The 13,123-nt window shown below is 39.7% G+C and overlaps 2 protein-coding genes across 2 annotated transcripts in view; one reads left to right on the top strand and one right to left on the bottom strand.

Annotated features, from left to right (window-relative positions):
- Nucleotides 1-8,290, bottom strand: part of LOC139734797 (DNA topoisomerase 3-beta-1-like) — a 41,131-nt gene extending 32,841 nt beyond the window's left edge. The window contains exons 1-6 of the mRNA XM_071645584.1: nucleotides 8,015-8,290; nucleotides 6,847-6,921; nucleotides 5,945-6,022; nucleotides 4,685-4,804; nucleotides 3,048-3,215; nucleotides 1,043-1,177 (exon numbers count right to left, since the gene is read on the bottom strand). Of these exons, the coding sequence (XP_071501685.1) occupies nucleotides 1,043-1,177; nucleotides 3,048-3,215; nucleotides 4,685-4,804; nucleotides 5,945-6,022; nucleotides 6,847-6,921; nucleotides 8,015-8,173 (735 nt within the window). The 5' untranslated portion in view covers nucleotides 8,174-8,290. The remainder of the gene's footprint in view (nucleotides 1-1,042; nucleotides 1,178-3,047; nucleotides 3,216-4,684; nucleotides 4,805-5,944; nucleotides 6,023-6,846; nucleotides 6,922-8,014) is intronic.
- A 332-nt stretch (nucleotides 8,291-8,622) lies between these two features.
- LOC139734796 (uncharacterized) lies at nucleotides 8,623-11,993 on the top strand. The gene is made up of 3 exons (XM_071645583.1): nucleotides 8,623-8,947; nucleotides 10,633-11,060; nucleotides 11,829-11,993. Exons 1-3 carry the CDS (start codon nucleotides 8,845-8,847, stop codon nucleotides 11,991-11,993), a joined length of 696 nt encoding a protein of 231 aa, XP_071501684.1. The 5' UTR covers nucleotides 8,623-8,844.
- Nucleotides 11,994-13,123: the final 1,130 nt, after the last annotated feature.

Genomic DNA, 13,123 nt, shown 5'->3' with positions numbered 1-13,123 from the left:
TGTCCTACTACGTCCCTCACTGCGCAAATCTGTGCGTACATAAAGCGTAGGCGCGCTGTAAGTGTTCGGTATAGTGGCACGACTGTTCACTATACCCAAAGTTTTTCAACAATCACGTGATGCAATCCAACCAATCACAACAAAAATTTTACTCTACCTATTTACTATAATGAGATGATTGAAATGACATGTCAAAAAAGTCTGCATCACAAAAAATCAGAACAAAGTCCCATTAAAAGAATATGTGTCTCAACAGTTTAATGTTGGCCGACAGAAAAATGTTTCACAAGGATGCACCATGTTGCCTTAACGGCAAAAACAACAATTTAGACTTCCAAAAAGCCTGCAATGTATGGTCTTACATCTTTTCTAACTTTCAAATCAGATGCAAGATTCACAAATGATCACCTGATGTGTTTGCCATGTACAAAAGTCATTTTAGGCATATTCATCTAATGTTTCCTTTCTTATCTCAGTATGTCAAAGCCTCCTACTTGCATAGCACAAGACAAAAATTTGATCCATCAAACAGAGGAAATAAATGACCTATCCTCTGATGGCAAAATACTGACCAGGTTTTGCAACCTTCAGAGATTCAAAGTAATTCACCTGAAATCAAATGTGCATCTGAGGATTTACTTTGTCCAGGTACACCTAAATCTTGCTTTATAGAGGAAACCTGTCCAGAGCAGTGGACAGGTGGACCTATAATGATTGCAATGAGCCCAGTGAGGGCGGACTGATTTTGCTACAACACGCATTTCCCATAGATACCTGCCGGAGTATACGCGGGACCCATCCTTAACAGGTTAAACTCGTCTTTCTACTGGCCAGTTATTTACCATACGGAAGCCGGGCTGTAGTATCCTCCACCTTCTTATATTTTCTCACAAATAGTCTACACTCTTTGTGTGCTCTGAGTGCTGATTGGCACAGTAAACTCCATAGCAGTGTACACACTGTCCAAAGTCCCCAGCACAAGTAGGGTTTAGCAGAACTCTCATGTGTGAGGCAATCTTCATTAATAGGATTTTGGACCAACCTGAATCTGGATGACCCAGAACGGCTCTGGCTTGAAGGACTGGATCTTGTCGTGTCTGTCCACGCAGAAACCCAGCGTTGGAGTTTGGCACGGACCAAAGGATATCAGAGTGCTGTCCAGGTCTCCATATTTTCCCTGGAATAAAACAAGAAATACAGTGTTGGCCATTAAAAAAGGATATAGTGAACAAATGTGACCCGCTACAACAAAAAGGTCCTAAAGTCGCGCACGGTCGAAGCCGTGAAAATCGAGTTTGAAGTCAGAGCATTAAAATTGGTCAAAACTTACGATTTTCTAATTTTGATATATTATTGGAGTCTAACATGTCTTCTATCATCTGTCGAAATTTTGAAGCAAAATGATCAAAGGAAAGACCAAAAAATAGCGTTTTTCTGAGCCATGTTTTTTTGGCGTTTCAACGAAGCAGAAACTGGTTCGAAAATTTGGATTGAGCGCCACAGATAGGTTCCGCCCCTAACAACGACCAGAGTGATCTCATTGGTCAGTTTGCTGCTTGCTGCTAACCGAAGCGTGAAGCTCGCACACTGCCCAGTCGCATGGTCGACTGGTGCGTGCGGGCGGGGTGCGCTATGCTCAGCCGCTTCTCACATCCTGGTCATTGATTGGTTGGTGAGGAGACCGCCGACGCTGATGTGCTTGAATGAACTCTTTGGGGGTTGCTAGGGCTTACCTTCTATTGTCCAGAGGTGAAAACTGACTTGTGTGTCCCTTGATTGCGATTGCGTCGAAGGAAGACTTTTCGGGCGCTTTTCTCGAAACAGTGATTTTCCAGATGTCTCGACATGCTCTCTTTTAGACATTGATATCTCCGCAGCCGATTATTTTTATAAAATGTATTATGTATCAATTTAAAGCAGAAAGATTAGGGGATTATATCATGCAATTTTCAAATAATCGACCTCCCCCGACTTTAGGATCATTTTGTTGTAGCGGGTCACAAATGGTACACCTGAACATCTAAAGGAACAAATCAACCCCTCTCCTCAATATCAATATCTTGCTTGCCAATTCTAAACTTCAGGAAACAGGAGTAACTTGGAGAAATCAATGCAAAAACAGGAATTTTCACCCATCTCCCAAACATTACTATTTATCAGAATTTGACAAAAATGGAAACACAAGGTTGAATAATGCCTCCTCCTACTAAAGAAATAAGAGTGTTCCTGCTGATTGGGAAAGGTCGGCAGATAAATTGTACGCAATGTGTACTATTTGGAATAGTTTTATTACACCAAGAGTTCTCAAGGTGGCATCAAAAAGACAAAATGAAATAAATCTACACAAGCCTGGCAATTGTTTTACCTCAGTGAGACATTCTGCTGTCCAAACAGTCATTCATATTACAAGCAAAATGTGCAAGGTTGCTACCCTTTGATGACTGTGTGTGTGTGTGTGTGGGGGGGGGGGGGGGGAATGGAGGATTCTTCAAAAATTGCAAGTTTTATTTATCAAATACCTCTCGGCTGAATTTCAACAGCTGAAGATCAACATTAATCGTGAAACTGAGTTTCTTCTGATATGCAATGCCAAGGTCTTTTGTCCCCTTGTACAGTGTTGTATGTAACAATCTGATCATCTGTAGGTTTGATTGCATCTGGAGTCCGCAACACACTTTCCCCCAAACTAAGTTCATCTAGTGGCCAGCTTTTCTACAATTTCTATGGCGTTTTTTTTGTTGGGAGATACCGGCAACTCTTGTTATGATAAAGTCCTCAGGACTGGCTGTATTGTCTTGCTATAACTAAAATCAGAATAACCAAAGAGATAAAGCATGTACATAGATAAAAATCAAGAACCTGAACTTTTATTTTGGTGCAAAAAAATTCTGTTATAACTGTGTTCGTTATAACAGAAGTGCACTGTAGAAGCTTAGGATCTGGAGAATCAGGACATGGATATTTGAAAACTCTATCAGGCTTTCAGAGTCTCTGGTTACATCTCATGTTGAATTTGTATGATGGCTGAATTTTTGTCTGATCCCAACCTGAAAATACTTCGTCTGGAAGCGAGTGAAGGCACAGCCAATCCTCAAGTCTAGTTCCTGTCTGGCGTCCACCGACATGGCCTCGTTCTTGTTAGGCTCGACCAGTGTGTTCATGGCTCGCCGGATATCGGTGTCCGTGATGGCGCTGAACTTGGCGCGGAAGATCACCTGTCAAGATGAGCACGGAAAGATTTCAATATCTTGAGTAACTGCCGACATGGACCTATCATATAATACAAGCAAGGAGGTTCGAGAAATGGAGTCAAAACAGTCTTATTCGCTTTGATCCCATGCTCGAAGCCGCCACTCAAAAATATTTGAAGTATGTGTCAAACTGGATCTGCCGCTCAGATGCGAAGACAATTGACTCGTGTCTCATTGCATAATCACCAGCCACGTTCCAAGGTAGATATGTCTTTGTGATGGTAATTACTTTTTGCTATCCCTACTTACAAACGATGGGCGGTAGACAACGGTAAAGGCACGGGGGTGCGCGAATAGAAATTGCTCAAATATTGCTGAAATAAATATCAAAATTACTCGACTGTACGTGTCTGTACGCTAATCTGACATATTAATTTGTAAAGAACTATACTTGAAGATGATACCATATTAGTTTCACTTGGCGGAAATAAGGAGAAAAGTGATAAAACCGGCTTTCCATGAGGGTAAAATTTCAAACACTTTCACAAAATACAGCTCAGATTTACACTTTTGCAAATATTTTTGAACGGAATTGACTTTTGTTTTATATGCTTTATCATTAGGTGAAATTTCATTGCATTTGATATATAAACGAGCAGCATATACCCGATATTATGTTAGCGTTAAAAATGAATCTTCAGATTGCTCAGAAAGATGGCGGCTTCAAGCATCGAACATCAAAGGCACAAATGCACCTGTGGAATTCTTTTGTCCATCCATAGAAAACTGACAGCTGATTGAATAATTATAGTCAGTTGTAACTCCATCTCTCGAACCTCCTTGATACGAGTACATGGATATGAAATTCTGCTTCATTGCAATAAGGAAATGACACAAGATAGTTGACATCTTACAACCCTTTCAGAGAACCTTAACCTCCTTGGTCACCCACTCAACTCCTGGAGATCCAATGCAGATAGTACAGCATATCATCAGCACTGAACATATTATTCCCACCCCCCCCCCCCTGCTTCAGACTGAGAGTTGATTAACCCTTCCTGTGTCAGAGACTTTGAACAATGTGTACATGGGGCTTACGATGCCAAGCAGTACACAACGCACGTAACAGGTTAAGCCAGATGAAATTCACAAGCACAAGAGCATGTAGCCCCAACTACAACTCGGTCAGTGTGCTTGACAGCCAAGTAACTGGACACTTTCTAGCTGGAGAGGTGTGTGAATTCATCGGTGTTCGTACAGGCGGGCTTTTTTCTGTCTCAAATCCACATGTAGCACTGAACAATCAGGACATACTTACTCTAGGGGTGAGGAAAGCACACTTTGCCTTTTTAATTTTTATCCATGTTCCAAGAGGAACTGCTGGCAGAAAGCTTCTGCACCAGAGAAATTCAATGGGCACAGCCAGCTACTTTACATTTATGTGGAGTAAACTAGCCCAAAGGAAGGTCAGCGATGGTAAAATAAGCCCTTACCTGATCTCTACCTGAGGATCTACTCATCATTGGCTGTACGTAGTTGATGACCTCGAAGCATATATTCTCTCCTTCTTTGTCACAATCCAGCCACAGTACGAGGTAGTCACACCCTCTGCCCTGTATGGTAGTGAAGAGAGTGTGATTTCTATTACCCTACCGCCAATGAGAACCAGTTCACAGACATATACATCCATGCAATCAAGCCAAACTTGACGAGTCCACAGCAAGTTTTTGATCACTCACATCTCCTTCTTCCACACTTGATACCATGGTATTTGTGTCCTCCCCCTTCCTTTTTCTTTTTCTTTCAATAGTCTTGTTAGTCTTTTATGACCTTTACTTTTATTTCTATTGTTATTTTGCAAGTAGACTTTACCTCTTTATGCGCCACAGTGTAAACTCCACTGTGTGCCATACTCTCCTAACACTGCAATGCAGGCATGCTATAGGAAAACATTGTTTTTTTCAAATCTGTGTAACCTTTCATAGATTTTTGTTATGCTGGAAATGAAATGAGCGAGGTTGAACATAAAATTCCAAGCTTTGCTATGATGTAAATTTTATGACAAATCTTTGATTATTTTTCTTTTAAAGGATCATTAGCTACATTATTGTCCTTGCATTACTACTGCACAGAAAACAGTGACAGAAAGTTAGAATTTACATGAAAATCAAATAAGGTACACAATGATATTCAACCACCACACTATGCAAGCTACATGTTAGAGGATGTAATCACGAGTGAAGCTGTGGAATTTGGCAATTTATCGATCAGTTTGGGTGGATTTGTGCGAAATTGGCACGCCGTCGACTGAGTCAGGTGTGTGAATGTGGCACATAAAGAGATAAATGGGCAGTCAGAAAGGTAGAGAAATTGTAAAGATGCAGAATGATAAACTCAAATTTGCTTAACCCATTGAAGATGGGCTGATTTTGCTACAACACACATTTCCCATAGACACTTGCCCAAGTATATTCGGGACTCGTCCCCAACAGGTTATTGTTCCTCCCCAAAATGCAACAAAAATATGAATGAAGTAATTAACTTGAACAACTAACTTTGCTTACATGATGATATTGGTAAGTACTTTATTGGCACTTGAAATGCGGCTACAGTGTATAATCTCATTCAAATTCTTTCAAAGAATTGAAGTACAGGAAAAAGAAAAGACCTGCTGATAGCCCTACAGGTAGATTCTACTCTACCAACAATGTTGCTGGTAAATACACGTATCTGCCTTTCCCTATCCATCTTACCTCCTGCGCAAGAAACTTTGGCATGTTGAGGTTTGGGTTAGCCTCTTTCTTCTCCGTGATGGCACCGAACAGTTCAGACTACCAGTCCATTGATACAAGAGTAAACAAGAGGAGTAAAACTGTTACACGTATCTATCAGACAAAATTCAGATTACAGAGAACAGACAACAAGGACAACAGATGACCATTTACACACACACACACACACACACACACACACACACACACACACAAAATGCTTGAAGGTGAATAGCTACGTACCTTCCATTCTGTACATCGGGAAACATGAAAAAGGACTACATTAACGAGAACTACAGTATTTGAAAGCATTTTCCTGGCAGCTATCTTACAAACTGTGGCTCACTTTTGCAACAACAACAACAAAAATATCTGTGTGAACACATAAATTATATCTTCGAAATAAAAAAAAATCATCAGAACGGTAGGAGGAGACATCACAGATTATCAGATTATTAATGGTAGATTACATGAGGTGGGGATACCCTCTTTTCAACTTCTCTTAAATTACACATTGCTGCCATGTTGCTACATGATATGCTCATCAGAGGCATCATCCACTGAGATTAAAACAAAAAAATGAAATATCTGCAAAAAAAGAAGAAGAAACTGAATTCTGAATGTTTCTACTTCATGCTGTCAGAAGGAAAATATAAAATAAGGGTGATCGACTACTTCATCAAACTGTGTCAAACTGGAGAGCTTTCCCATAGAACCCTCCTCTCCATTCAACCCCGATATAGACTAGAATCTTTAACCCATGGATGAGGACAGGTTGATTTTGCTATAACATCATTTCCCATAGACACCTGCCCAAGTATACTTGGGACTCATCCTCAAAAGGTTAATTAGTTTAGTAAACAAACTTCAGCTGCTCCACTCACAGGGTCAACTTTGTCCCAATTGTTGAAGCGAGGATGGAAGTCGAGTCCGTTGACATGGCCACAGACAGATGTCATCTGTCATGAAAACATAAGCAAGAAGTAGAAGAAGCATAAAGAAATCAAAGTTGGATCTTTCTGGGAATAATTTTACTTCTTAGAATTAAATATTAATTTCAGTTATTGGACAAATATTTTGAACAAAATGCTATCACTAGATATTTGTACAAACTGCAAAAAAAAAGAAGACATTTTGAAATAGCAGTCATTTAATTATTCAATCAAATGCATACACATAGCAAAGTGCTACAAATTAACATACTGATATTGTATATGGTGTCAGGAAAATTGTTCCCTGTCTCTGCTAGTTTTAACTTATGGTGAGAACAGTGACTGTTTCATTGATAAAGCAACAATATTTATAATTCTACTTCCATTTGTTGAGTTAACTCAATAACTGTCTAAGTAGTACTAGTAACTCATCTGTCATGATCAGTGCCAGTGGGTGGGGTGTCAAGTCCAATCATACCCGGTAGGGCGGAACATTGTAAGATTTTACCCAGTACTTTTTCACAGTGCTGTAGAAGTAGAACCACTAGACTCTAGGGTCTATACTAGTCCACTACTGAACCAGACACAGACACTGAAGTTGTGTGGCACACATTGTGTCATTTAAAATACTGCCATGCCAGGGACGTATCAGCAGCTTGTAATATGTGATATGTGTACGTGTAAATTTGATTTAGGCCTAGCATTTCTTGTATACATCAGACAATGCATGGTCATGTCAAGAAACATGTAACAAGATCAAATTTACCATTGTTAGGCGCCTACATAAAGACTATATTTTCCCATGTTTAGATCTAACGTTAGACCGCGTTTCTACCTAATTTACAATCATGAAATTATCATGAATTAACATGATAACTTAACAGTTACAAATTGTGAGTAAGATTTTACATGTAAATTTAGTTAAATCTATTCTAGAATATACACTCACTTTGTAACAAGTCACAAGAACTTTAAGAAGTGCATGTATCCTGATAGTGATACGAATATCCAACTCCCAACAATCTATAAAATTTAACACACATAGTTGTACAAAACAACGACGTTGACCTGTCGTTGTCGTTGACCTCAACTCGAGGTGCGCCACTGCTGCTGTACTTACCTTGAAGCTAGCTTGCTGTCCCCGGAAGGTTCCCGTGTACTCATGGACAGAACACGCTCCATTAAATCCCCGACGTGATTTGAGACTTCCATAAGATAATATTTTGGCCAGCGATTGTGCCAGCTGAGGCTTTTCTGCCACCATTAACACCACCTTCATTTTATTCTGATTCAATCTACTTAAATTCCTAGGTCAAAATAAACCTTCAGTTATAAGCCCACATATCAAATTTCGCCGAAATTCGATTCAACGGCCTTCCAAGCTTCCTAACTCTTTCATGAGTCTCAGGGAGGAGCCATATTGTGCCTCGTTCACTTATTCTTCTGTCTTAAATTTTTTTAATGCTAGTAAATAATTCAAGTTATTGTCCAATTACTAAACAAAATAGATTTTAATCATAAAAACATTTATAATCATGTTTATGAAAGGAAATTTAAAATGTTATCACATTTTTTTCTTTGTAGGTAAGTTGACGAAAAGATTTGACGTGCTAGTAGATTGACATGTGTTCTGCTTGTGCACCTGTGCTGTGCAACTGAGCTGTATTACGTCGAGCGAGAGACGTAAACAACACTGCACTGCACTGTAGGTACTGTACGTAGGGTTATTACTACATGTATTTCGAGCGATCTAACTCAAGTTTTTTAGACTATATTACTGGATCTAGGTCTACTCTATGATTTCTTTTTGCAGGCGGTCGACACTTTGGGCCGACACTTTCTGATGCTAGCGCACACACTGCAATTCAGTGAAACCTGTCTCATCACTCTGCTGTGTTCATGGTCTGCTAGCTGCGGAACTGCACAGTGACAATCACCACCATCTCGATCATGGCTATGCGATCCTCATCCACGAAGAAGAGTCAAGTTAGGTTCCTTGCCTCACGGCGTCCCTCCGCCATACATAAGAAGGTCATTGGAAGTGTCGAGGAAGGTATGTTGAAATTGTGAGTGCATAACTAGACCCTCTATAATCGTATATAGTGTCTAGGTGATCTAGGCGATCCAGATTTCACCAAATTAATTTTACGCTGTTGTAATAATATTAGAGTTAAATTTTGACTTAACAATAAAGAAGGATCGTGCTTAAGTCATGATGCTATGGAGTCACTTTCTGACCGTTCAGTTAGATGATGCATTTATTATATATATATATATATATATGGGCAATTCCGCAGTTAGGTGGACATGACATGGATAAAAGAAATGTGCCTCTTTATCTTACTCTTTAATTTAGGTACCAACTAATGCCATGGATGTTCACCAATCATTAAGGTCTTTCAAATTCAGTACATTTTATTTTTCGTATTTATTGATTTCGCGAGATCTAAAACCATCATTTAAAATGTACATGTGGGACTGGGGATGCTGAAATTCACTTAAATGCAAATTACAGTGGGTTCCTTTGAAATTTTTTCCTCAAAGTTTTGCTAATGGGTAAAAGATGAATACATTTAAATACTCCAGAAGTCATGTGACATTTTGTCAATTACAAAAGGGTGAAATGACCTGCGGAATTACTCCGGACAAATGTAACGTTACTAACCGTAACGTTACTAACCATGCTTTTGGGGGTCTAGCTAAAAAGTAATTGGTCGAACTGCTAGAAAAAATTGTGTGAACATTTGTCATGATGCAATAATTAAAATTAATGCAACACTTTGTTTGAAGTGACTTGAATTTTTGCACACTTTTTGTTACAAGACATTGATTTTTTTGTCATGTCCTTTTTTCGTAACGTTACTAACCTGCCCTTTAAGTTGCCACAGCAATTCTAATATTTCATGGATTGTATTCGTTCTTTTCTGTATCATAAACCTGGGAAGGATGAACATGTTTTTGACATAATTTTGACTTGAAATGAATAAATGGTAATTTAGTAGTAAAAACAAATATCTGAATTTGTTCAAATGTAACGTTACTAACCGCGGAATTGCCCATATATATATATATATCTATTACAATGAGGTCTGTTTAGAACAGGGGTATTACACCATGATTGTGAAGGCTGATCCAAACGTTAAACGAATCTCAGTTGGTATAACATATGTGGTCCTATTTTTCCATTGATGGTGTGACGTGTGTATGTGCCCTTCTCCTATATCAATACTGTAGTGGGAAAATATAGATGAATGGTATAGACTGAGATGAGGATTCGGCTTTTAACCCGTTGGCGTTGAGGACAAGTCTTTGAGTATAGACGTGGTCTACTCGGGCAGGTGTCTATGGGAAATGCGTGTTGTAGCAAAATCAGTCTGTCCTCAAAACGGGTTAACTTTTTTGCGAGATATTAAAAAAACACATTATGAAATATTAACCCGTTGAAGACAAGTCCTGAGTATGGTATACTCGGGCAGGTGTCTATGGGAAATACATGTACATGTATACATGTGTTGTAGTAAAATCAGTCCGTCCTCAACGGGTTAAAGAGCATACAATTCTAAGAGGAATTCAAAGTTTATTATGAAAATCGGTTTTGAAATGGCAGAGATATCCAAAAACAAAACGAAACAACGTGATCCCATGGCATTAAAAGGTGAGTCCCACCTTTTCTTAGGTTTGCATGTTCAAAACTATACCAACCTTTTAACTAAGGTCTTGCTTTTCATTTCCCAACAGGTCAAGGCTACGCTGACAAACGGAAAAGAAAATTCATCAACAAGTATCAGAAGATAAGAAGGAAACATAAGCTGCAAGCAGAGAGGACAACTTCTGGAGGAGGAGGTGGAAAAGTCGACACGAATGAAATTCAGTTATTTCATCCTAGCAGACTACATGATGGAAAAGCAGGAAGAGAAGTCGATGAATTCCCTGATGGAAATGAGGTGACAGAAGCAGAGGTGCCAGAATCAAAGGAAGGGACGTCTTTGGGGAAAGAACGTGTGCGTGCGACGACTGTAGAATCAGAGGAAATGCCGAACAGTGGTGGTGCAGAAAACAGAAGGGGGTATAAGAAAAGAGGAGGCAAGAAAAATGGCAAGAGCCGGTTCAGCAAAGCTCAAGATGAGTTCAACCGAAAGAAGAAGGCTGATCAGATGAGGCTAGAGGTATCCTTCAAATATTAAACCAGAATGTATTTGTAGCTACCATGCAGAGCTTTCTTTCCCTTTCCAGGGGCTGCAATATAAAATGACAAGTGTTTGGTATGCAATGAGTTCTTTACGTTAGGCTCACGTACATTCACCTGTAGTGGGCTACACTCAGCTCTTGTGACTTATGTAGACACTAATTTAGTCCCATTCTTGTCCCTGTGGGGAGAAGTTTTCTTGAGAAAGCAACAGTTTGTATATTTTGTGGTATGCCACATCCTGCCAAATAAATTAAGGAGTGTGATCAATGTGTTTATAAATATACAAATGTACATGTATGTCTCCTTTTTTTCTCTCTCTCATTGTAAAGGCATACCAGTACATTTTGTATAACGCCTGATCTTATCATTTTCTCTTTTTTTTGTCTTTTCAAACATCTCATCGCCACAAATGTTCCACTTCATTCATGCAGTTCATGTTGGTCCATTCTAATTGAATGTGTTTGTCTTTGTAAAAATTTCATGCCATGTTTAGGTCTTACCCTGTTGAAGACGAGTTCCGAGAATACTCGGGCAGGTGTCTCTGGGAAATATGTGTTATGGCAAAATCAATCCATCCTCATCGAGTAATCTTACTTGCTTTGTACAATTAAGTACCTGATCAATGCTTAAGATGAGAAAAAAAAGAGATTGTGACTCAGAGAGAACATTTTTTAAAGACATATTTGTAATTTTGTTTGTCTTTCATTTGTTATCTTTTTTTATTTGTTACACTGTAATCCCCCAGACTCTAAGGCGGCAACAAGAAGAACGGACCAAGGCCCTGGAGAAATACCGGCAGAGTAAGGCAGAGCGCCACCACAAGATGAGCAAGCGGACAGCAAAGGGGCAGCCCTTGATGAAGTTTCAGATGGAGGTCCTATTGGACAAGATCAAGTCTCAGTCCCGTTGACAGAGGTCATTGAGCGAAAAGACAAGTCAAATCTTCTGATGTGACAGCATTGCCATTTTGCTGTGCATTGCTGATTGAATTTAGCTGCCCCTATGGTCTCCCTAACAGGGCTGTCCTGTTGACTGTATTAAAGTGCCTTGAAGACGTACATTGTACAAGTGTATGTGAAGAGTTTAACCTGTTGAGGGTGGTTTTATTTTGCTACAACATGCATTTCCCATAGACGCTTGCCCGAGTATTCTCGGGACTCGTCCTCAACAGGTTAGGGTACTGTAAAACATGATATATTCGCGGCCTGAAAATTTCGCGAATTGGAGCTGACGGCCTTAACTCTTTATGTGCCACGTTCGCACGTCCGACTCAGTCGACGGCGTGCCAACTTCGCATATTCTGCTCAACAAACAAAGCCGCCAAGACCGATCGATAAACCGCTAATTACTGCTAATCCCGTGGCACAATGAAAGCGTTTCTCGTGCTTTTGTTCCTCTCATATACGGCTTGCATTCTATGTGGTGATCGACTATCAAGTGATGTTCCCAACTAGATTTGCTCGTACATTGTAAGTTTCTGTCACGGTTTTATGTGCAAAAGTCTTGCCTTTACAGTAATGTAGCATTTGGTCATTCAAAAGAAAAATAGAAAATAGGGTTGTCATACAATTTATATCGAAACAAAGCATGGCATTCCTCTTTAACCTTGCCTACTATTATGCCCATCTTAACAGAAATTTGTAGAAGTTACACAAATTGGAAAAACAGAAATCTTTCTCAAAGCATGACTGCCTTCATGTCTCAGAATAACGTGGCACACAGGGGGTTTCCACCATGGCACATAAAGAGTTAACTGGTGTATTAAACTAGTATTGCAATCACCCTTATGTGTAGTCAAACCTGTCTTAACCCATTGAAGACGAGTCCTGAGAATATTGGGGAGGTGCCTATGGGAAATGCCTGTTATAGCAAAAGCAGTCTGTCCTCAACGGGTTAAAGGTCACCTCCTCTATGTAGCCACTACACGCTACGGAAGATTGGAAGCATTATTACCCCTGTACCATGGCTGATGGAGTGCTTCTATTGCTGATCATCGCAGACAAGATAGACAGATGGATATCTGCAAACCAATGGCCAATG

Source organism: Diadema antillarum, unplaced genomic scaffold, assembly GCF_040938485.1.
Source record: "Diadema antillarum isolate AM-2024a unplaced genomic scaffold, OU_Dant_1.0 seq00000547_RagTag, whole genome shotgun sequence".
NCBI classification, from domain to species: domain Eukaryota; kingdom Metazoa; phylum Echinodermata; class Echinoidea; order Diadematoida; family Diadematidae; genus Diadema; species Diadema antillarum.
The sequence above is the reverse complement of the archived record's forward strand: the minus strand, read 5'-3'. Positions and strand labels throughout refer to the sequence as shown.